We start from the raw sequence: 26,165 nt of genomic DNA, 5'->3' as shown, positions 1-26,165 counted from the left end.
CGCCGCAGGAGACAACGGTGAGTACTGCACCTACGACACAGGGGAGGGGGGAGGAGAAAAGATTACGGGCACACACATACGCGACACCCCCCCCCCCCCAAATCCCCACACACCAATGCAGAGCAACAAGTCAGAATGACACCCCCCAAGCCCCCCGGAATAATGCAAAGACAAAATAACATGATCATTAAAATTGAAGTATATTAAAGCATATTTGAACTTAAGTGCAATATGAAATTTATAAAATAAATATATTACAACATGAACAATGTATACATAGTCCAAAAGTCCGGCACATATTGGCTACATGCCATTGTTCGTGGGCCAATGTGCATAAACACATGGGCAAAGCCCACACACGAGACCCGATTCCATTGGAGAGAACACTGCTGGGGCATCAGATAATAAAACCACAGGCACCTCAGGGGGAAGGTAAGGGGGGGCACCTCAGCCACATGAGTCCACGACGCCAGATCCACGAGGGGCCTCCATGCCCACTGTACTATCCTGGGGAGTGCAAAGCCACAGTCTCTCAAGTCTCTACAGTGGGTGGATTGCCCACTGTACCACCCTGGGGAGTGCAAAGCCACAGTCTCTCAAGTCTCTACAGTGGGTGGATTGCCCACTGTACCATCCTGGGGAGTGCAAAGCCACAGTCCATCAGGTGGATTACAGACTCCACTGGTTATGGAGGAGGCATGGTGCCCAGAGTGCTTCGTGAAGCCCTGCCCGACACAGATCCGGCCCTGCCAATGGGCCAGCGGTGCTTGAGATGAAGGGCCCAGCGGAGCGGTGCTTGACAGGAAGGGCCCAGGTGCGGGGTTGACAGGAGGGGCCCAGCGGAGCGGTGCTTGAGATGAAGGGCCCAGCGGAGCGGTGCTTGAGATGAAGGGCCCAGCGGAGCGGTGCTAGACAGGAAGGGCCCAGCGGAGCGGTGCTTGACAGGAAGGGCCCAGCGGAGCGGTGCAGAGACGGCGGGGCCCAGCGGAGCGGTGCTTGAGATGAAGGGCCCAGCGGAGCGGTGCTTGAGATGAAGGGCCCAGCGGAGCGGTGCTTCTCACGGCGGGGCCCTGTTCAGCGGTGCTTCTCACGGCGGGGCCCTGTTCAGCGGTGCTTCTCACGGCGGGGCCCTGTTCAGCGGTGCTTCTCTTGGCGGGGCCCTCTTCAGCGGTGCTTCTCTTGGCGGGGCCCTGTTCAGCGGTGCTTCTCACGGCGGGGCCCTCTACAGCGGTGCTTCTCTTGGCGGGGCCCTGTTCAGCGGTGCTTGTCTTGTGTTCCTAGGGAACCAGATCTGGCCAATTATTCCCGCTCAGTCGCCATCCGACCTTTCGCTTGCGGGGCCCTCCTGTGCTGGAGTCCTGGGCCCGTGGGTGTCCTCCGTCACACCCCAAATGGGGCTGGTGGGGCCCTCCTGGGCAGCTCGCCTGCTGCCGGACTTGTCCGCCCTGCTGCCCTTGCCCCCCTTGGCCGAATCTCTGGGGCCCTTGCCTCGCTTTGTGGATGGGCCAGGTGACGGTGCAAGGGTGGTGTCCTTGGGGGCAGCCGTCTCAGGCCTGTCGCGCCGGCCCTTCCCTTTTTTGGTCCTTTTCCCAGGGGGTGGGCTGGCTGTCCCCTTGCTGCTGGCGGATGTTCCTGCCCTAGGAGCTGGTGGACTCCAATAGCCCTGAACGATGGTCCTAGTAGGTGCAGGGCTTGTGGTGGCTGAGGTGCTGTTTGGACTCTTACGAGATGGAGGGGGTGGGTCAGGTGATGCAAAGAGGTTAATTTTGGAGAGGAACAACTTTTTAGGAGCAATGGGAAGGGTAGGTGCAGTGGGTATGAGAGTGGAGGAAGAGGATGTGGTTGTAGGAGAGTCAAGTGTGCTGTCTTTGGGTGCAGGTGCTTGTGCTGGAGGCTGTGGTGAGGTGGATGGCTGTTGGGTGGGTGGCTGCCGGCGTTTGTGTGGCTTGGAAGAGGGAGTGACAGACACACTGGGAGAGGACACAGGGGACGTGTAAATGGCAGTGGGGGTGGTGACTGCACATGTGCGGACTGTTCTGGTGGGTGTGGTGGTGATGGATGTAGTGGCTGATGGTGGTGTGCATGCAGGTGTGAGTGGAGACGTCACAGGGAGGGAGGAGGGAGACGAGGAGGAGGGGGACACAGAGGAGGCAGTGGCTGTTGGCATGTCTGCATGTGGATGTTGCTTGGGTGAATGCTTGTGTGATCTGTGGTGCTTATGTCTGGATGAGCTGCCCTTGGGTGTTGAGGTGTGTGCAGGCTAGTCTGTAGGTGTGTCTGGGATAGGCAGAGGAACAGGGGAGTGGGACTGGGTTGAGGAAGTTGGAGGGGGGAGGCTAGACACAGGGACAATTGCTGCCGTCAGTGCTGAGGCCAGAGCGTTGAACGATCGCTGATGGGCAGCCTGACCCGAATGAATGCCCTCCAGGTATGCATTGCTCCGATGCACCTCCCTTTCTACCCCCTGGATGGCATTCAAAAGGGTAGACTGCCCAACAATGAGCGTCTGGAGGAGGTCAATGATCTCCGCACTGAGGGCAGCAGGGGTAACTGGGGCAGGACCTGAGGTGCCAGAGTCGAAGGAGATGGCCGGCTTCCTGGCCGAGCGGGCACGGGGCGGAAGCTGAGGGGCTGCTAGGAGGGCGGAGCTGGTGCGCTGGGTGGCGGCTGTACCTGTTGTTGCGGTGGGCACGGATGTTGCCGCCACCACAAGGGAGCTCCCTTCCGAGGACGTGTCGGTGTCGCTGACGTCTCCACGGGTCCCCGTTGTGGAGCCCCCCTCGCCCTCCGTCTCACTGGTTAACTCCGAGTCGGTTGCAGGGCCCTCCGGGGCCATGTGAGTGCAGCTCCCTCGTGCGCCGATGCCACTTCTCCTCCGCCTGATGATGCTAATGCACACATGAACAGGAAAACCAAAAAAAAGGGGGGGGGAGAAGAAAGAAAGACATGTTGAGTGCATGCATTGGCGGCACCGTTGGCGGAGAGGACAGACACAGAAGCCCCCTGCATTACGCCGCGCACTCGGGGTACACTACTCAATTATAGTGACTTGGCCTACAAGTCTATGGACGACAAATGCACACATAGGTGAGCCCGGGTCATGGATAGCTGTACTTAGCACCCTACAGAGGTGGGGGGCGGGGCACAGGGCCATGTCTAAAGGAGGGGCCTAGACTACAGAAACCGCCCTGGCCTAGAGATAGCCACAGCCCTCCTCCCCCACCCAGACACCTCCACTGTGCGCTAACATAGCGGAATGTGCTGATACTCACCCCCTTGTGTCTGCTGTGATGTCCTCACGCGCCCATCCAAATCGGGGTAGGCCACCGCCAGGATCCAGGACATCAGGGGGGTCAATTGACGACTGGCACCCCTCCTACGTTGGGAAGCCATCCCCAGCAGAGCCTCTGCAGTCTTTCTGCTCCCGCGGCGGATGTCCTCCCACCTCTTGCGGCAGTGGGTGCCCCGTCTGTTGTGGACCCCCAGGGCCCGGACATCCTTGGCGATGGCACGCCAAATGTCGATCTTCTGATGGGTGCTGACCTATTTGACATGTACAGGGTTGAAAAAGAAATATCATCACTTTTCTGCATGGTCGATGTGAGTGGCCCCCCCTCCCCAACCTTGCCATGTGGCACATGTTCTCATCTGTTGTGCATTGCACTCCTCATTCGCTCCCCTCCCCACCATCTTACATCCACCCCACTCAACACAGGCATAGCCCATACTACGTGCTCCCAGTGTACTTACCTGTTGGTCTGGAGGACCGTAGAGTAGCGCATACTGGGGGAGGACCCCATCAACAAGTTTATCCAATTCCTCAGATGTGAAGGCAGGGGCCCTTTCCCCAGTCGCAGCAGCCATTGTCTCTTCCAGTCCGAGTTCACAGCAGCACTTGCAGTATAGGTCCTCTCCTGTGGATGATCAGGTCTCGAGTGATTAAGCAGTTAGAAAATGGCGGTCACGCCCGCGGCGGTGCGTACCGCCGCCGCACATCGTCATTGGCTCCTGAGACCCATAGGGTTCAATGTTAACCAATACTGCTTTGCGCCGCGGTCTTCGACCGCATACCGCCACGGTGTGACACGCCAGCGCATTGACCTCACATCCCATTGTCACACTTCACAGGTCAGGCAGCCGCCATTTCAAGGGCCCACATGGCTGAATTTCTACTGCGTCACACAGGCCTAGGCCTTGCATTGCCACTCATACAAGCCATTCAATGCATAGCGAATCGTGTACTGTGCAAGCTGTCGTTACGTACCTGTGGGTTGCTTGACTCTGTGCTCCATGTTGTCCTTCCTAGGCACCGTCCGCTGGGACTTGCGAGGAGATGGAGGAATCCTCCTGTGTACAGACCGCTGGTGGACCTGTCGACAATGGAAGAAAGACATGTCATACTTACATACAGACTTGACCGAGCCACTATACAGTAACTGTGTGCCCAGCTGGAGCCAGACCTGATGTCCCCCATTCGCCAACCCACAGGGATTCCCCCTCTGGTGCAGGTTCTGTCAGTACTCCATTTTTTGGCAAGTGGATCATTCCAAACAACAGTGGCCATATCATCAGGGATGTCTCAGCCTATGTTTTCTAAGGTTTTGTCCAGAGTGTTGTCTGCCCTGATGAAATACATGCGGAGATACATTGTTTTCCCTGAGGTGGGCGATTTGGCTACAGTAAAGGGTGATTTCTATGCCCTTGGACATATTCCCAACATCATTGGTGCCATTGATGGGACCCATGTGGCCTTGGTTCCCCCCAGTGGAAGTGAGCAGGTGTACAGGAACAGAAAAAGTTATCATTCTATGAATGTCCAGGTGGTCTGTTTGGCTGACCAGTACATCTCCCATGTAAATGCCAAGTTCCCTGGGTCAGTGCATGACGCGTACATCATGCGAAATAGCAGCATCCCTTATGTGATGGAACAGCTACAGAGACACACCGTGTGTGGCTAATAGGTGACTCTGGTTACCCCAACCTGTCGTGGCTACTTACCCCAGTGAGGAATCCCAGGACAAGGGCAGAGGAACGCTACAATGAGGCCCATGGGCAAACTAGGAGGATTATAGAAAGAACCTTCGGCCTCCTGAAGGCCAGGTTTAGGTGCCTGCATATGACAGGGGGATCCCTAATGTACTCACCAAAGAAGGTGTGCCATATCATCGTGGCCTGCTGTATGCTTCACAACCTGGCTTTGCGACGCCAGGTGCCTTTCCTGCAGGAGGATGGTCCAGATGGTGGTGTTGTAGCAGCTGTGGAGCCTGTGGAGAGTGAAGAGGAGGAGGACGACACAGACAACAGGGACACAGTGATACAACAGTATTTTCAGTAGCACACAGGTACGAATCAACCACGCCATTTTACATTTACTTAAAGTCTCCTGCCTCTCTACTGTCTGAGTTCCCCCCCAGTTCCTGTTAACTGAGTTGTGACTTTCCCTTCCGTTTTCAGAGCTGTGGGCCCCACTGCGTGACCTCTGCTTTGTTTGCCCTTGGACTACAGCTGTGTGACAGTGGTATGTTGTCATCACAATGTAACTGAACATTTTGGCACCGTTATGTCTAATACATTTGTTCAAAATACAAGCAGACTCGAGATTTTTTTAGTGCAATAAGTGATTTAATTAAAGTGCTAAATTTAGGAACATGATTGTAAAATGGTGATGGTGGAGTAATGTCCATGGCAGAGTCCAGTTCTCAGTCGCACAGGTGCATTGTCCATATGCCTGTGGAAGGATGGAGCAGGGGCAGTTCAAGGTTGGACAGGGTGACAATGTGGGACAGTGGGATGACATCAGGGGGTATCGTTTGCTGGCGGGGGTCTTGGCATCCTACTCTGTCTTCTTGTGAGATCTCAGGTTCCGCTTGCGGGGTGGTTCTTCTTCTGCAGGAGGTGGGGTTCTGGTGGCCTGTCATTGTGTGGGGGCCTCCTGTCCACTAGCGCCGGCGGAGGTGGTAGGCTGTTCCTGGTCCAGGCTAGTGACAGGGGCCCTTTGTGGTGCCACATGGTCCCGGAATGTGGTGACTATCTGGTTGAGGGCCACGACGATGGTCCCCATTGCGGAACTAATGTTCCTCAGTTCCTCTCTGAACCCCATGTACTGTTCCTCCTGCAGTACCTGGATCTCCTGGAACCTGGCCAGTACCGTAGCCATCGTCTCCTGGGAGCGGTGGTATGCTCCCATGATGGAGGAGAGGGCCTCTTGGAGAGTCGGTTCCCTGGGCCTGTCCCCCCCCTGTCGCACAGCAGCCCTCCCAGCTCCCCTGTGTTCCTGGGCCTCTGTCCCCTGGACGGTGTGCCCACTACCACTGCCCCCAGGTCCCTGTTGTTGTTGGGGTGGTGGGTCAACCTGGGTGCCCTGTAGTGGTGGACACCGCTGATTGACGTGTCCTGGAGACAGAGGCATGGGCCCGCTGGGTGGGAGCTGTGCTGGTGTTCCCAGAGGGGGTTAGGTCTGGTGTAGCCTGTGGCTGTCTGTGGGGAACCGACTGTCCCGAGGTCCCCGATGGGCCGGGCTGGTCATCTGGGTCCAGGGAGACAGAGCTGCTGTCATCACTGGGGGCCTCTTCTGGGGGTGGGATGGACATCTCTGGACCCTCCGTGGCGGTGTGGTGGCGTTCGGGTCCTGCAGGGGTATAAGAATATGGTTATTGCTTCTGTGTGTGGCATTTCGTGTAATGGGTGGGTGGCTGTGTACCCCAGTGCTGGCATTCCCTTGTGGGGGCTTTTGTGACGGTGGCTTGTGGGGGTGATGGGTGTGTGCAGTGGGCATGCTTTGGGGATGGGTGTCCATGCTTTTGGGACGCACGCAGGGCTAGGTTTTGGGATGGGTGGGATGTGATGGTGAGCCATTTGCAAGGAGTTGGTGTGATGGGGGTGGGGGTGAGGGTGGGGGTATGATTTGGCATGCAGGTGGGGTGGGGGGAATGAAGTAGTGAAGATTTGACTTACCAGAGTCCATTCCTCCGCCTACTCCTGCGAGGCCCTCAGGATGCAGGATGTGCAAGACTTCCTCCTCCCATGCTGTGAATTCTGGGGGAGTAGGTGGGGGTCCGCCGGCAGTCTTCTGCACCGCAATGTTGTGCCTTGATACCATGGAACGCACCTTCCCCCGTAGGTCGTTCCACCGCTTCCTGATGTCGTCCCGATTGCGTGGATGCTGTCCCACAGCGTTGACCCTGTCCACTATTCTTTGCCATAGCTCCATCTTCCTGGCAATGGTGGTGTGCTGCACCTGTGCCCCGAAGAGCTGGGGCTCTACACGAACTATTTCCTCCACCATGACCCTGAGTTCTGCGTCAGAGAACCTGGGGTGTCTTTGGGGTGCCATGGGGTGGTGTGGATGAGGTGAGGGGTGGTGTATGTGTTGTAGAGTGTGGTGGTGTATGGTGTTTTGTGCGTGGAAATTGTGTGGGTGATGTTGTGATTTGCCTCTGTGTGATGGTCTACTCTATGCTGTGCTCTCTCTCTCTGTCCTTCACTCGCAATTGTGGTCGTAAGGGTTTGTGGGTGATGTGGGTGTGTGTTTTATATTTAATTGGGTGTGTGGGAGTGGTGTGTGTATGTGTCTCAGGTGTGTGTATTTTGAATTATCCAATGTGGATGTGTTTTGTAAAGGTGTGTGTATTTTGACCGCGGCGGTGTGTACCGCCAATGGAATACCGCGGTTGAAAGACCGCTGCGGGGATTTGTGGGTCGGAGTGGTATGGGTGTATTTCTGTTGGCGTGACGGTGGCGGTTTGGTCATCGCCAGTTTCCCGCTGACCTTTGGTGTGGCGGACTTTTGTGGATGTCGGGTTTTTGGCGGTTTGCCAGTTGCGGGTCAGAATGACGTGGCGGTTTACCGCGACCGTGGCGGTGTTATGGCGGCCTTCTGACCGGCGGTAAGCGCCTTTTACCGCCGAGGTCAGAATGACCCCCATTATATCCACATGTGCAAAACTGCATTCTCCAAGCCATTGTTGAATCAGTACAAGTTTGAGACTAACTTATATGCTTATGTACTGCAACTGAGGGGGGGTGGGGAGGGTCACTAATCTTTTGATTCATAGGGCTGCTCCATCATAAGTTTATTTGTTCATTATTCATTGTAACTGTGAGATTAAGGCTGAAGTCCCCTATATCATAAAGACTGCATCCATGAAAGGCGTTTATTTTAAGTAATATGGTCAATACCGGCAAACTGACTCATAATAATTGGAAAACTCCCTTTAAACTGGACGTTGCTCCATGCCTTAAGCATAAGACAAACATGATTAAATATAAGTTCAGTTTATTTGCAATTTTACTTGACCAGAATCTAATGTGCTCATGTGTGACTGGTGCACACAGAGATTTATGGAAAAAGTATGCCATCACAAATAAATAGCTGTAAAATAAGTTGTCCAAAAGTTTGACTCCAATGTATAAGCTGAGTACAAGTCTAACTAGGGTTTTTTCTTGCTTATAGTTTATTATTTTTTGTCGTTTTAACGTACAATTGAGCACATATATCTTTGCATGATATAGGTAATTATATAAAGGTGATTTACAAAGAAAGAAATTAGTTAGCTGAGTGTGCTGGATGAAAGTTCAATTGAAGAGAGTAGTAAAGGTGAATGAAAGCAGAAGGAAAGCTGATTTCTAAATGGTAAAGTTAGGAAAAACGTGGTTGTAGGTAAAGAGGGCATCTTCGTCAGATGGAATGTCAGTATATTTGAAACATTTAGGAAGTAGTTCAGAATGTAGCAAGAGATTTAAGAAAGCACTCTATAATAATAAAACCACACACGGCTGTCCGTATTACTGTGAATATTGAACGACTCATAGGTAATCAGGCAGAAATTAAATATTTACAATCAATAAAAAAGATACCTCACATTGAATATTTAGTAGAACAAAGGACAATTTGCTTGTTAGACTAAGAACAAATGAAGACAGGTCCAACTTGAAATGGATGAAAAGGAAGGAACTGTTTTTAGGTTGATGCTGCTTGGGTTACGTATTCACACCTTTGTGAGTTATACAGAATACATGTTCATACCTGCTGTAGATATATATCAAAGGTTGTTCAGGGCTAGAAAAATCCACTCAACCTCACACATTGGCGAGTCTTATTTGATCAGGTCGAGCTATTTTTAATACTTACTCCTCCTTCTGACTAGTTGACACTGAACAGGTGTTCTGTTCAGTTGACAAGTGGAAGGGCAATAAAAGATGCCTTTAAATCTTGTTCTTGTGTCACATTTGCTCTGTGTTCAAAGACATAGGTCAAAAGTCAATTTTTCTTACAATTAATTTTCCTTCTTACTGGAGAGTTCCAGGAAGGTGATCTGTGTGATCTGCTGCTTAGAATGTAAAATAAAAGGATATAGGGTGTCAAGTTTTTCCTAACACACAACATTTAAAGATGCAAACATTTCAAAATATATTTCAGTAGTTGTGAAAGCCCCTTTTTGTATTGTGATGAAATAATATTTTAATAGGATGAAAACAAATCAGAATACTTTACATGTTGATGTGCAAAGGATATGTTTTCTGAAACCCAATTTTCACAGATTAATACACTTTATAGTTTTATCAGTAAAGCTGCAAATTAGTGGAGAGGTTTTCGGATATTTCTTGGAAAGTTACTGTGCATAGATGACAATATGTCACCACATCATGGCTTTTCTGGGCCAGGCTCTAGGTGTATGCCTCTTAGCTCTGCCCAGCCCTTCTATATTTTGTAATCTTTCTTTGGTCATCCTCTTGCCCTGTAGATTGGACGTTCCTTGCCTATGGAAAAGTCCATGCCCTTGGCCCAGGCCTTAACTGAGGGAGCGTCCATGTCCTTCCATGCCTTTGCAATATATGTCTTGGCAACGACTAGGCCCAACCACAGAAGCACCCTCTGACATCTTGTGCCCCCCAGAACATCCATTACATGAAGAAGCACAAGCCTAGAATATTTAGGGATTTTCCAGGCCAGCACCCACTTCAGTTTTCCTAGAATCCGATCCCAGAAGTGAAAAAGGACAGGGCAATCCCAGAAAGTGTGGGACAGAGTTCCAGTGGAGTTCCCGCATTACAAGCACCCCCGCATTGGGTATTAGACTCATACTATGTAACCGATCCCTAGTGTGTTATACGCAGTGGAGCAACTTTAGCTATATATGCCTGACCTGTGGGGCTATTACTGCCTCCCTAGGGTCCTCCAACTCCTCTCCAGTTGTCATCATAAAGCTCACCAAGTTTCCCCTCACAGGCCCTCCCTACTGCTACCATGGGAGGTGGCAGATTCCTCAGAAGCATCTTGTAGGACTCCAACAACTTGTGCTCCTTGATATTTGTAAGGAGAAACTTAGCCTCCAATGGAGAGATCTCCAGTTTATCATCAATTGCCTGTATGATCGGCATAATGGCATGGCTGGGATGCAGTTCTCGAAAGAACTGCTTGCATTGCAGGTCGTACCCTGCCTGTAAATCTTGGAATGACTTGAGCGTCCCGTTGTGGAGAACATTCCCTAAACTTGAGATGTTAATGGTGTCCCACCTTGAGACTCTTCGCAGTGCTGCGACATGCAAGAGTCAAGTACCCTGTCCCAGTGGGGTCTCCAGCGTCAACTGTCTGCCCATCAAACATCCCTCCTAGCTGCAAACCAAGCCTCCAGCACCACCTGGGTGGTTGGAGGAAGAGACCCTGACGCAGTACCCCTGTACAGCAGGTGGGGAAGGCCCTGACGGCCCCCAGCCCATCCCTTGAGGGCCTAGACTGGGTCTGCAAGCCCTTCGAACCACCAGTCATTGATTATGAGTAGATGGGCTGCCCAAAAATACAAGTACGGAGTAGCTATGCCCACTTTATATACTTGTCTGCAACACTTCCCCAAGACAATGCGGGCAGTCCTCCCTAGGAGAGCCTGGTTGTCCACGTCTCCACCTCTAAAGTCAACTCACACAGTTTAAGATTTAGTTGTGCAAGTGTTGCCCATGGTCTCAGAGGAGGCCCGAGCCATCTTGACCCAGGCTATTGCCGATGGCAGGAACGTAACATCCAAATAAGCACATTTACCTTCATGAAGAATGTCTTGGCAATCGGAAAGGGAGGTACAGCAATGCGACCATTTTGAAGATAGGATAACGTCCCAGCAAGGACAATGGGATGGAACTTGACATCTTGTGGTAACCCCTCCAGCTGCGGTACCAAGGTCATTCATTAGAGCGTTGTGCATCCCGCTGGGACAGACACTCCCAGACACCTGAACCCAGAAGACTGAACGGTATTCCTGACACCTATGGCATATCCACCGGGGATGGAGCTATGGGATAAATCACTGATTTTCTAAGAGTTTTTCAAAAGATCGAGTAGGTACCAAAGATATTTAGCATCTGCAGCACCCTGGGCCCCACGAGTCTGGGTCTCCCAGAAATAAGAGGACATAGTCGGCAAAAGGGAAGTCCTATTGCTCACCGCGCCGTCCCATTGGAAGCCGCTAAGCAATGCATCAACTCTCACCCAGGCCGCCAAGGGCTCAATTACCACTGCGAATAGCAGGGGTGACAAAGGGCAACCCTGATGTTTGCCCCTCATCACTGGGAACCACTTTGAGGCCATCCCCACCACACACACTCTGGCTTGAAGTTTGGTGTACAGGATACATATTTGGGGCTGAATCCCCCTCGAGAAAGAAGAGCAATCAAGTAAGCCCAGTCAACGGAGACAACGGACAGTAGGGCTCTATGCTCCCCTGTTGGTCCACTTAGGGCAATCACATTGTGCACCCATCTCAAGTTATAATGAGTGGTCCTATGGGGCATAGACCTGGAGTGGTCTGGATGAAGCAGACAATCAGTAACTTTCCCTAGATGGCTGGCTAACATGTTGGCCCATAGTTTCACTTCTGTATTTAGGAAGGAAATTGGTCTAAAATCTTCACAGCATGTGCCGTCCGTACCCAGCTTTCGGATGACTATGACATCTGCTGTCCGAAGATCAGGAGATAATTCACGCCTCTCAGGGGCATCTTGGACATTTCCAGTAGCAGTAGGGCCCACCTGCCACCACTCCAAGCGCCAATACTCTACCGAGAACCCATTGGGCCCCAGCGATTTGCCCGACTGCAACTGAGCCTGAGCAGCACGCAGCTCATCGCAGCTGACTTCAACATCCACGGAATCCTGGTCCTCTGGTGATAGGCATGGCATCAGCAGATCAAGCACAGTTTGATCCACGTCCTCCCATGGCTAAGCAGTCCGCTTGATATAGTTCCTGGTAATAGGACTCAAAGACCCAGGCTATGGGTTCACTCCCCTCCACACGTGACCTGTCACACAACAACAGGTAGGACACCGGGGCCGCCACCTCACTGATGGTGCCGAGTCCTGCTGGCCTTGTCTCCCCATTGATAAATTCTGCTGCAAGTGGCCTTCCAGCTTCCCTCACCTCCTGTGTGAGCTCCTGCCAAAGCAGAGTCTGTGTATGCAATAAGTCCCTTAATATGGATTCCTGTCCAGAGCGACTTTCCAGGTCTAATATATGCTCCTCAAGGTTCTTGATTGTCTTCCTACATTTCTCCATATGACATTTAACATAACTAAGAATGTGACCTCTTAGAGTGGTCTTCTTGGCCTCCCACATCACTCCCTGGGAAGATACGGAACCCTGATTATCAGCAAGAAACAGCTGACACGTCCCTGAATTTGCCCTGTTGAACGTACCAGCGATCTAGTCTCCAGCCTTCCCCACACCTCTTGGGCCCCAGGCCAACACCATCACTGCTGGGGAGTGGTCAGACAGGCCTCTGGCGAGGTGCCCGACTTGCAAAAGCCTAGGGGACTTTCGGCTATGCATAAAGAAATAGGCCAACTTGGAGAGGGAGCAGTGAGCGCCAGAATAACAGGTGTTACCCCTTTTGTCTGGATGATGCGCTCTCCACAGGTCAACCAGGGTTAGATTGTGCATGTAGGTCGCAAGGAGAGTGGGTCCATCCCCGTCCCCCGCTCCGGAATGTCCAGGTTCACATTGCTTACCCTGTTGAGATCTCCACCCAGGTCCCATGGGGCCTCCGACAGCTCTCTCACCAAGTCCCCCATTATAGACAAGAATCCTGCAGTAAGCAGGGCTGGGGAATACACACACATCAAGAACAAGGGGAGGCCATGTAAGGCCATGTAAGGTGCCTGTGACTGCCACATAATGGCCCAAGCCATCCTGCCGTACCTTGGAAACCACCAATAAAGTATGTCTCCTAATCAAAATGGCAGTGGCCCTGGTCACTCTGTGAAAGCCAGCTTGAGATACCTAGGAATAACCCATAGAGGCCAGAAAGGGACACCTATTACCCAGGAGGAGGGTTTCCTTGAGCAAAACAATGTCTGCCTCTGTTCTCATAGCCACTCTAAGGACCGCCTCTCTTTTGACCTTGTCCAATAACCCCACAATAATTGTGAGGTTAGGTCAGCCATATGTAACAAGTGTCTAAATGCTGTGCCTATGCAACTGAAAGAGAAACAAAACCCCTCAGCTCCCCACCAGCCCCCTCAATGACTCCCTCCTCATACTTCGTGAACTGGAAGTACCTGTTGTGATGCGACTGGGGACCTAGCCAACTGGGTTAACATGTGATGTCTATCACCCCCTCCGCTTGAACCCACCTCCCCAAATAAAGTAAACCCCAACTCAGTAAGAAACATAGCTACTAGTCCAGTTATACTACGAACACCCTTGCATATATTCTTGGAATAGATCGCCCTCAGTTGGACTCAGTCTTCAGGACATGGGGTGAACAACGGCTCCTGCCTCAGGTCTGCAACATGGTACCAGGGCCATAAAGTGAGAAGTATATGGCTACCCCGCTTGTGCCGGTAGCTTATGGGTTGTCGTAATTGGGCACTTCTCAATCCAGTTCCAGACCACCTCCGGGGACCAAAAAAGGATTTACCCTGAAAAATAACCTCCAGGCACGCTGGAAACAAGAGCACTCATGGCCCTTAGTTTTATTTGGCCTTATGAAAGTAGCATTGCTGCTGTTGAACTTTCAACGTATAGTTCGGGAAAATCATCACTTGGGTGGATTGATATGACAATTGATCCATCTCACATGTTGCTCTTAGGATGTCTCAGTCAGCATAGTTGAACACTCACAACGAATGGTCTTGTGACTTAGTGGTCAAGACCATGTGAGCATGCTTAACAATAAAGGAAGCCGATACTTCCTCATTGGGGACTTCGCTCACCAGTCTACATGAACCTGGTAGGGGAGGAGCCCTCTGCTCTCTCAGAGATGCCCACGACCGCAAAATTGTTCCTTCTAGACCTCCCTTCTGGGTCCTCAGCCCTGCCCCCGAGCTGGCCCACCAGCTGCTGTAGTTGCACCAAGTGTGCTTCATGGGACTTAACTGTGTCTTCTGTCTCGGATAGCTGACTTTCCACCTCAGTATGTGGTATTGCGGAGGTCTTGTTGGATTAGTGCCAGGTCCACCTTGAGTTCCCCCATCTTGCCCTCCAAGGTGACCTTAAGATCCTGGATGGCTTGTAGTATGTAAAATGTCGGAGCATTGTCATCCACTGCTGGCAATCCCCCCGCCACCCCTGCCTCTCCCAAAGGAGCATTATGTTTAGCATATTTGTCAATTTTCTGTTGGGCAACAGCGGACGTTGGTTTATCATGTGCCATACTGCAGCCACGTTATTGAGGGGACTCAATACCGCAGCCACTAGGGCCGGTCCCTTCCTTTACCATCCCATTTGATACTATACTCCAAGCAACAGCAGAATATACTGGAAATCTGCGTACTCTCATCGAGTGAGCCCTGGAGGCTAAGCGGACCCCAAAATCAGGATATCTCCGGGGCGGTGAAGCTTGCAGCAGGGGCCTTCGCCGCCTAGAGCCACCAGGATTTCTATGCACCTTCATTAGGGGTCATGTGGAACCAATGAGCAGGAACCCCAAGGACCAGGCTCCTCCCTGACCACTCCATTCAGGAAGTCCGGGAGGCCCGGTCACAGCTGCACAGCAAACTGCATGGGAGGAGCCCCTCAGCCCTCATCAGGGGACAGGACAAAAGGGGGGGACCCAAGCTCCTTTACCCCTTCACTGTCCTTTTTTGCCCCCCCCCCCCCTCAACTGTGCTGCTTCATATCCGGGCACCATCCAATGTCTGCAACTGCCCCAGCCCCCCCCATCACTGTCCCCCTATCCCTGTGCAGCCAGACCAGATGCTCCTTCCACTCATCAACTCTTTCCTGTCCCCTGGGTAGACCTTTTGCATTTTCAAGGTATTGTTTCTGATATTTTAGTCGCAGTGGACGTCCCCTCAAGACTCTCCCCTGTGTTGCAGTCATTAAGGGGTAGGGGGAGAGGGTGTTTTTCCCCACTGGCACTCACTAGTTATCAGGCACCAAGCTCTTACCTTCATTCCTAGGCCAGTCACCCCCCAGTTGCTACCTGCTGCTTTGTCAGCCAGCACAGTTCTAGGCCTACAGGCCCCTGCAGCAAGCAGAGTCCAGCAGGTGGGTGCCACGATCCCTGCTCCAGGCCTCCTGCTGCAGAAAGTTTCAGTGTTGCGGTGGGGGCCCCCAAGTGCCAGCAGTGACCCACCACCGGTCCACCTCCTGGGCCGGGTCAGCTCACTGCAGCACCTCTCTACGTGGGTTTGGCCCCAGCCTCACCGCACTCCGCTCCAGTGACCTCACTGAGTGCTGCCTTGATGTCCCAGCTGACTACCCGCTGTACCGAGGCAATTTGAGCAATGCCGGTGTTGAGTGCAGCAGCCTGCATGCTCAACCTGGTTAAAGGTCCCAGGGAGCAGCAGTTTGTCCTAGATGGCCTGCAAGGGAAACAGAGCTCTTTTACAGTGCGACCGCCATGTTCAGCAGCGTAGGCACTCCCCCACACAGTGCAGTTTCGAGCCTACCTTTTAAAGTGGCGAATCAAGAATATTCAGACTATGATTCTGATGTTTCAGCCTCTATCCTGAATTTCAGTAATACTGACTCTGAGGCTGCTGGGACTCATGTCATTCTTCACCCTGCTGGTGACACATGCTCACTGGCATATGCAGACTCTACAGTGGGACCTGAAGTCCCAGTGCATGCAGCATCAGGGGAAATCTTTCCAACCTGATCCAGATATTAGGAGAGATCTGGTATAGAACTGCAGTTGTGGCTGACTAACTTTGATTGTGTCAGCAGCAGACCTTCTCCACCCAGAGCACACAGTGGTGACAAATGCTTCAATACTGGGTTGGGGTGGCTATCTGGGAGAGGTGGACATCAGAGGACTCTGGTCTCCAGTGGAGTCTCAGCTCCACATAAACCTGTTGGAGTTGGCTGTGATTTGCTTGGCATTAAAAGCCTTACTTCCTTCCTTCAAGGGAAGACTGTTTCAGGTATTCACGGAAAATGCCATCACCATGTGGTATTGCAGCATGCACAGCAGGGTTGTGGACCCTGTGTTATGAGGCCCTGCTTCTGTAGATATGGCTGGGACATAAGGACATTTTCTTTGCTGTACAACACCTGGCAGGATCTTTGATGCTAGGGCAGATTAACTCGGCTGTCGATACCTCGTGGATTACAAATGGTGTCTCCACCTGGATATGCGCAAGGTCTCTTTGGCGACTTGGAAGAACCTTGGTTAGGTCTATTGACCACCATCGAGAATCCACAACGTCAGCACTTCTTTGTGCTGGAGTTTTTAATGTAGCTCTTGCTTAGGGATACATTTTGCCTCAATTGGAATTTCTGCCTCCCCTACTTCTTTCCATCAATACAAAGTCTGCCTAGTATTCTCAAGATCTACAGGGATCTACAGAATCAAGATCAAGAACAACCGGGCCCAAGTCATTCTTGTGGCTCCGACTTGGGCAGTGTGAGTATGGTATCCCAAACTCCTGAGCATGAGCATTGGCCCTCCACTCAGGCTGTTGTTTCAGAAGTATCTCCTGTCACAGCAGCAGGGCAGGGTCCTGTACCTGAACTTGCACGTGCTCTGCCTTCATGCGCGGAGATTGAGTGGCACCAACATCTCCCTTCTGAAGTCTATGATGTCATTCTGGCAGCCAGCCATCCCTGAACTAAGTTTTGGTGTGCTACTAAAAATGTTGATTCCACTTTCTGACTCTTTGTCTGAGGTGTTGTTTGTTCTATCATTAGCCTTGTAATAATTTGCTTTGGGCACAAAAAAGCATATCTTTCAGTATATCAGACCCTTCATCATGCTTCAGTGGGAAATTAACCTAGTCTTGGGTTCCTTGACGTGGTCGCCCTTCGAGCCTATGCGTAACTGCCATCTGCATCTTCTGACAATTAAAACTGTCTTTCTAGTGGCCATTACATCAGCCAGGAGGGTCAGCAAGCTGCAGGGATTCTCCATGCACCCGTCCATACACTACATTTACGCCAGACAAATTGGTGCTGAGAGCAAATGCCTCTTTTTTCCCAAAGGTGTTGACTCCCCTCCATGTCAGCCTGACTTTCACACTGCTGACTTTCGTTGCTCCGCCTCACCCTTCCAAAGAGAAGGAAAGACTGCATCTCCTAGACCCAAAAAGAGCTTTAGCATTCTACGTTGATCATAAAAAAACACCTGGTGGAGAATAAAAATCTTAATTCATTTGCTGGAGGAATGATGAACAAGTTACAAACCTTTCTTAATGCTTTATCTGGTAGAAACTGTCTAGCCATAGATTCCTTACTGACCCGCCCATCCTCCCCAGTACTGCACACTATTTTTTTCCAACTAGGGAATGGTCCCTGAGGGTCCTCAGTGTCTGCACACTGGTCCATCAGCATTCAGTTGTGGCTGTGTGCTTCTAGCGCGGAAATGTTATGGAAAAGAAACTGATGTCAACACGCTGAGGTGGTGTAATATAGACAGCAACAACGCCGACTGGATCTGAACAATGTCACCTACCGGCGCACAAAGGTACTGCTCGAAAATTTTCTGATCCATTTTGCCACCTTCAAAATATTCTAAGGTAAGGAATCTGTGGCTAGATAGTCTCTACCAGATAAAGGTAAGTATTACAGAGTGATTTAAAGCTGGAACAAAAATGTCTGAGCTTTTTTTCATGTAGTAGTTGAAGGATAGAACGGAGTCAATGGGAAAGGAAAATTATTTATGGGAGTATTTAAGGTGGAAGGCATGGGGGGAGGGTCAAAAATCCATATTGTTAAGCTGCTTCTGTTGAAGAGAGCAAACTCTGTCTGTGTTGAGATTAAGATGAAGTGCTGACACCCAGGGCTGGGTGAGGTTCAAGCAGGCTGAAGAATTCATAGATGTCTTAGGAAGTTAACAAGACTTTCTAAGACAGTTATCTTAAAAACAACACAGCAAATGCACTACTCTGCACTACAATTTCGACTAGGTTTCTGTTGATGAAATTGACTGAAAAATTCCTGGTTTAGAAAAATAAATGAAACTGTGTATTGATTTTAAAGATCAGTATTCAATCACTTGCCCAACAAATGATTGTGGAAGTAAGCTTGAGTACCACACTTGTGTACACGTATAGCCACACAGTTTAGCAGGAGTGACCCCTCCACTTTTAGGGATTTTAGCAATTTGTTTATTAACAAGATGAAAAGTTGTGAATTGGAGTAGTTGGGTGCAATTATTATTTTAGAGTCTTGTTTAAAACCTCCATCTCTCTTTTAGTTTGTATGCATTGATACATGATGGTGCTCATCCAATGAATAATAATTATTGGGCAGAGAGGCTAAAGGGCACATAAATTGGTGCAGTAAGACAGGTTATTTTAAGACTGCTAGATCTTTTACTGTAAATAATATCTGTACATATTATAAGTTACATAGTATAATTGAAAGAAGGCAAATTTATTTGCTCTGATTCACAGCATTGGCAAGTGAAAAATGTTAGTATGAAATCCACACATTTCTTAAAAATGGAAACAAATTACACTTTCGATACTAAAATCATACGATCATAAAAACAGTGTGAAACCTGCGATTTTTCTACATTCTGCAGCAGCAACATTAGTAGGCTCTCATTCACTGGAAAGTGAAACAATTGTTAATGTTCACCATTACTAAATATGCAGCACTAAACAAATGTAATTAAATGGAAATATGCAAACATGAGATTTCTATAGTGAAAAAGATCTTGACACTGTCCTTACTGTCATCTTTTCTTTGCCCTGTCCTTAGGAAAAGCTGTTCCAAGAAGATGCAGCAGATAAACGGAGTATGTTTGCTCGGGAAATTCTGAGAAGTGAGAGGATCTATGTGCAGATACTGACTATTGTGAAGGATGTATATGTCGTCCCCCTCAAAGCAGCATTAGCTTCAAACCGTGCCATTCTCAGTATTGCAAATGTTCAAATTATCTTCTCAGATGTCTTAGAGATCCTGCAGCTTAACAGGTACGAGCGTAGCGGGCTATGGTATCTCTGAAGATGATTCCTCTCCAGTGTAATCAGAGTGGGAAGCTGTGCAATACGTTTGCTTTGACTTTGGGAGGATTGATCACTTACTGCAACAAGTTTAGCACTGAGAGTGGTCACCTAGTAATCTCTTTTGAGTTAAGTTTGTGGAGGTTATACATTATTACTCAAATGAATGCATTTTATGCCAAATATTTCAGTCAACTGTAGATTCCGTGCATATTGCAGATATAAGTTTCTCATAGACGCAAGAAACAAAGAAAATTTTATGTTTATGTTTTAGAATACAAGACAGTAGTCCTAGACGTGTGTTAATATGTCCCTGCTGTTTGCTGGGAGCTCACCTCAGGGGTAACACCGTTTGTACATTGATGGTTAGTAATACCCAATTTTTGATTTCCTCTTCTTTACTATTGTTGTAACACAACACATGACTTTGATATTCAATTGAATGCCACCTTAACTCTTGTTGGCAGCAATGTAATGTAGACTTTAATTGGTATTGAGTTGAATTATAAAATAAGAAATGTAAGTTTCTTATTAAATACTTATTCTTAAAACAAGAATATCTTAATACATGAGATCAGTTCCCAGCCAAGATGCTTGTTGCATCACAGTTCCGTGAAAAACATAAAAGAAAATCCCAGTTGAGACTTACAGTGATGTGAAAACGAAAGTCCACCCTCTTAAGTTTCTTTGGGTGTACATAATAATATCCACCAGACCTTTATCCATACCTCACCTCCTAACTATGTGACAAATAACACACACAAATGTCACGTGGCCTTCATTTATTATACAAAAAAAAACAAAATTCAGTGGGGTCATGTGAAAAGTAATTGCACCCTTAACACTTCCTTATCAATTAGGCAGGTAGAACCAGGTGCTGATAAACAGGTGCACATGATTACCTCATGATAAGAAATTGGTACACATGTACATAAAATTAGAAACATTGTCAGCTTGGTGTGGAGCATTCAGGTTTGTGGTAACACATTATGTCTACCTCGGGAAACATTGGAATCAGTCTTAGAGAAACAATAATTGCTGCTTATCAGTTTGGAATAGATGATTAGCCATTTTCAAATAGCTTCAACTTGGATAACGTTCAAAACGATTGTCAGTCTACCAGGAGTGGCAAGGTCAGAAACGTTGTTCTAACACCAGACATTATGATGCTTCTAAAGATTTGAAAAATCCCAAAGCAGCATTAAGGGATTTAAAGGCCTCTCAATGTGGTAAACTAATAGGGGTGTCTTTACTTCTCATTCCTTTAAGGAAAATGCTGTTATTAATGTACAAATACATATTTATATGTACATTAGTATGTTTTATATCTATGTATATGATGAAGTAATATAAATTGTTTTTTGTTAGGGTTCTTTAAAAATGTATAATATATTTTATTTATTATTTAACCTTTTCACTACTAGAACACACCACATCCCCCAAAAAGTTCCATGCCTTTCTTTAGTTTTTTTGGGGTAGTTCGTTCTTAAGCCTTCATAACTTTTTGTTCACATAAGTTATCTACGCCAAATTTACATCCTTTTTTCCAACATCTTGGTTATTCTAAGGGTACCCAGGATCTGTAGATTCTCCTGGAGGGGTTCAAGAAAATAGCCAAAATATAGCTAAGTTGTGGGGGTTTTAGGGAAAGTAGTAAAAAAGGGGTGCAGAAGAAAGTGTCTGATCTTTTTCCTGCAAATGGCATCCACAAAAGGTTTGCAGTGTAAAATCACCATCTTCCCAGCTATCAGGAACAGGCAGACGTGATTCAGAAAATCATTTTTCTTACCACGGTTTTGGCATAGTACTGGGTGATAGCCCATTTTTTCTATTTTTTGTACTTTTAACCTCCTTCCAGTTTGTGGTGGAAATGATTGTGAAACCCATGATCGATCCAGGAAAGCTATGCATTTCTGACAACTAGACAACATTCTGAAATCAGCAAGGAGTCATTTGTGTAGATCCTTCAATGTTTTTCTAAAGAAAATAAGTATTGGAATAAAAAATATTGAAAAGTTAGTAGGAAAAAAATGGCCATTTGTGACAGTTTTCGTATGTAACTTCCTATAACAATGGCCAATTTACAAAAGCAATATACCATTACACCTGCTAGACCCTCTTTCTCGCTGGATTATATAGTGTTTGTGAGTTTTCCAAAAACTCGAGGTACCCAGAGCCAATAAGTGAGCTGAACCTTGCAATGGCTTTTCATTGTGCACTGGGTATAAAGCAATTAATATAGTAAAATATAAAGAGTGACTAATTGGTATCAAGGAAACCAATGTATGTCCGAAATGGGCATAAGATATGGAGTTTAGAAGCAGTAGTTACTTGCACATCTCTGAATTTGTGGCTACCCATACGAGCATATGTATTAGATGGCATTTCTCAAAATGACTTCTTTCTTACACACTGTCTTACATTTGGAAGGTGCAAATGCAGAGAAATACAATTGGTAATAACAGTAGTTCTACTATTCTGTGTTCCCCTAAGTCTCCCGATAAAAATGTTACCTCACTTGTGTGGGAAGGCATTGTGCCAGCAAAAGAAAACGGTCCAAAACACAGCATGGACATATCACATCTTTCCACTGAAAACCAACCCTTTCTTTGCAGTGTGCCTAGGTGTGAATTTTGGGCCCTAGCTCAGCCGGCACCTAGGAAAACCTAGTAAACCTGTACATTGTTTTGAATGAAACACTTAAAGGAATCCAGGATGGGGTGACTTGCGTGGCCGTCACCAGGCTGTGTTACCCAGGATCCCATGCAAACCTCAAACTGTGACTTAAAAAAACACATCCTCACATTTCTGTGTTGGAAAGTTATAGAATCTGCAGGGACCCACAGACTCCTTACCAGCAAACATTCCCCCAAGTCTTCTGATAAAAGTTGTACCTCACTTGTGTGAGTAGGTCAAGTTCCCACAACAGGAAATGGCTCAAAACGCAACATGGACACATAAAAATTTTCCACTGAAAGCTGACCCTTTCTTTGCAATGTGCCTAGCTGTGAAGTTTGGGCCCTAGCTCAGCCAGCACCTATGGAAGCCTAGAAAACATGTACATTTGTGAAAACTAAACACCTAGGGGAATCCAGGATGGGGTGATCCAAGTGGCTCGCACATGGTTGTGTTACTATTCCTTGCAAACTTCAAACTTGGACTAAACAAAAACACATTTTCCCTCACATTTCTGTGGTGGAATGTTTTGGAATCAGTGGGGAGCCACAAGCTTCCTTCCACCCAGCATTCCTCCAAGTCTTCTGAAAAGAAATGGTACCTCACTAGTGCCTGGGACAGAACAAATCAAACCAAGGTCATTGAGGGTCCCTATGTGAGTACTCCCATTCATGTTAGTTTGATTTGTTCCTGTTGTGGGCACTAGACCCACCCACACAAGTGGGGCAGCATTTTCACTGGGACAAGTGGGGAAAGCGCTGGGTAGTAGGAACTTTGTGGATTCCTTCTGATTCTTAAAGAATATGGCACAGAAATGGAAGGAAAAAATGGATTTTAGTCACATTTTGATGTTTGCAGGGCTTTGAGGGTAAGAAAACTTGATGGGATCCTCAAGAGGCACACCACCCTGTAATCCCCTTGGTGTCTAGTTTTCAGAAATTCCTGGGTTTGGTAGGTTTTCCTGGGTGACATCTGGTCCCAGGCCCAAAAACTGCAGCTACTTCTTTTGTTGATGTTGCTATCTTGCGTCTTGGACCCGGTACATTTGCGGACAGTAGGCCAACCCACACAGGTGAGGTACCATTAGTATCAGGAGATATGTGGGAACTTTGGGTTGGAGGAAGTTTCAGGCTTCCAGCAGATTCCAGTACTTTGAGGGATCCACATGAGCCACCCCAAAGTCCCCCCTGGTGTCTAGTTTACGAAAATATCCTGTTGGTAGATTTTCCCTTGAAACAATGTACACCCTGGCAGAGGAAGACAGAAAAGACAAATATTACTGCACAATCATCTGTTTCTCAAGTACGCACATATACTGGTTGGATATGGCATGAGTGTGAGTAAAAGGTTCAAAATGTAAATTTTATTAACAAGAGATTTCATAAGAATAAAATACACTGTTAATAATTGAAAGTTCGAAAAACTGAACCAGTGACTCACAGCTTGTGAGCTGTAAAGCCACGACAAGGCACAAACTGCTTTACAGGCTATTCATACACTTTTCATGCGTGACAGACACAAAACCATTCATACTGCCAGCCACGGTCCCAGCACATTACAAGGGTCGCATCAGCAGACAGCGCCATTCAAAGGCCCATTACTTTCATGTGCCCTCAAGATTGACAGAGGAGTCACACCGGCTGGCAGCTGACAGTGTGTGTGAACTGGCATTTGACGGGGCAATGTGTGTGTAGTGACCAGCAGCAAGTTACTACACACACACACCACCAGCCAAATGGTAGTTCACACACACCACTAGCTGGGCACCAGTCCATGCACACCTCCAGCCAAGCGCCAGTCCACGCACACTGCCAGCCAAGCACCAGTCCACACTCACCACCAGCCAAGTGCCAGTCCAAACACATCGCCAATCAGGCACCAGGCCACACACACTCCCAGCCAGGTGCCAGTCCACACACACCACCATCACATTTTTTTAACAAAAAAAAACACAAACCAATTTAAAGGAGATAAAAAGGCAACTATGACTACAAACACAATAGGTCTAACTACATACATCAAACTGCTACCAACCTTGAAACTGAAAAAATATATAAAATGGTACAGACTAGTCAGTTTCCTTTTACTCACACGGTTGCTGCCAGCACATCAAATGTGTGTGGTACAATTTAAAACACGCGGGCACACAGCCCAGGATTAGAAGGACACTTGGACAGTACATACGACTCTCCTTCTGCACACCTCATCAAACACAGACGCTACATCTCCTACTGGGAACGTTTTTGGGCTGTGGGAGGAATGTAATCAGGAAAGTGGTGATGTTTCAATCTAGCCGCATCCTCCACCTCTCCAAATCTAGCATCTTTTGACTGACTCTCCATGCTGTTATTCCTGGTTTCCAGGTCAACAGCTGAGCAGATTCACAGCATGGGGAGTTAAAAAACTGGTTGTGATTTCCTTTAATCAATGCATATCTCATTGTATATTTGTTGTATAATGCTATCATTTTCAAATAGTTTAAAAAAAATAAAAATATTTGCCTAATTATTGTGATAAAACCCGACAGGCATAAAAGTACGGTTGCAAATTTATTGGTTAATTAAATGTGGAAATATACAAGTGGCAACTTATTGTATTCACAAAACACAAAATAAAAATGGATAAATACCACTACGATGGCCAAAAATAAATATGAATAAATACAGACAGAAATTTTAAAATAAATACCATAAAATTGAGAGCCCTAATTATGAAACACTATGAAGTCTGCCCTTGGGTGCACATCAGCATCTCAAACGTCCCATCTGCCCCCAAGAGAGGCACAAAGCAAAGGCAAGAAATTGACACCCTTGAGGGGAGTGACCCATACCCCAGCCAAACAGCACTTCACACACACACCACCATCCAAATGCCAACCACACATATCGCCTTCCAGAAGCCAGTCAGCACACACCGCAAGCTAGAAGCCAGTCAACACACACCACCAGCAAAATCCCCAGTTCAAACACACCATCATCAAAATGCCAGTCCACACATACCATCAGCCAAATGCCAGTACACACACAGCCAGCCAAATGCCATTACATGCAGATTGTCAGCCGAGCTCGAGTTCACACCCACAGAAACTTTCCCTGGTGTCTAGTAGTTTCCCTTGGTGGCAGAAGGACCTAAAAATATAGCGGATCTGGCCCTGGGGGAGGGGGGGTGGGGAGGCAGGAACTGCCAAAATATTGCCCCAATAAAGGGGAGCAACCATTGCCCAAGGGGCCGCTCCTCTACATCTAAATATAAAACACCCCGATGTTTGGTGGGTTTCTGCCCCCTTTGGGGCAGGTGGGCCAAAAAATATAAATATTGCCGATCTGCCTCCAGGGAATGAGGTGGGGGGGAGAGGTGGGGCAGAAAACAACCAAAATATTGCCCCAGTAAAGGGAAGCAACCCTTGCCGAAGGGCTGCTCCCCAGCATATAAATATAAAACGCTCTGGTATCTAGTGGCTTTCTGCAGGGATTGCTTCCCTTTATTTGGGCACTTATTTGGCCATTTCTGCCCCCCTTGGGGCAGACTGGCCATATTTTTAGGACGATCTTTCCCCCAAGGAGGGCAGAAAGCCACTAGACACCAAGGATAATTTTATGTGGCAAGGGTTGCTTCCCTTTATTGGGGCAATGTTTTGGCAACCCGCCCTGGGGGCTGATTGGCCCAATTTTTTTGTTTTTGGCCCATCTTCCCCCAAGGGGGCAGAAATGGCCAAAATATGTGCCCAAATAAAAGGGGAGCGATCCCTGCCCAAGGAGCCACTCCCCAAAAGAAAAGAAAGTTCCTGGCGGTCTAGTGTGATTGCGATCGCGCAGCAGGTATGCACTGCATAGAGATGCCAGAGGAAAGGAATAACTCTTTCCTTTCCCCGAGTACCTCTTTGCCCTCCCGGATGAAAAACTAACCCAATTCCTTCGACATGCTGAAAGCAATGGCTTCCAGGGTGTCCAAGTGTTGTTTTGATGATGTCGACGTGCAGCACATGGCGTGTCTGATCTCATGAGATCGGTGAGGGGGGGGGGTCGGGTGGCAGCATAAGCGCTTCAGCTGCTACCCCAATGAAGGCATGTTGGATGGGAAGTGGAGCGCCAGAGCTCCCAGCACGGGTAGAA

At 48.4% G+C, this 26,165-nt stretch overlaps 1 protein-coding gene across 1 annotated transcript in view; it reads left to right on the top strand.

Moving 5' to 3' along the window:
• The window catches only part of ECT2L (epithelial cell transforming 2 like), a 502,849-nt gene that overhangs the window by 342,010 nt on the left and 134,674 nt on the right, over positions 1-26,165 (top strand). Inside the window, exon 16 of the mRNA XM_069234316.1 lies at positions 19,133-19,347. Coding sequence (XP_069090417.1) covers positions 19,133-19,347 — 215 coding nt within the window. The remainder of the gene's footprint in view (positions 1-19,132; positions 19,348-26,165) is intronic.

Source organism: Pleurodeles waltl, chromosome 5 (assembly GCF_031143425.1).
Source record: "Pleurodeles waltl isolate 20211129_DDA chromosome 5, aPleWal1.hap1.20221129, whole genome shotgun sequence".
In the NCBI taxonomy this organism is placed as follows: Eukaryota; Metazoa; Chordata; class Amphibia; order Caudata; family Salamandridae; genus Pleurodeles; species Pleurodeles waltl.
This window is presented reverse-complemented; position numbering and strand designations above follow the sequence as displayed.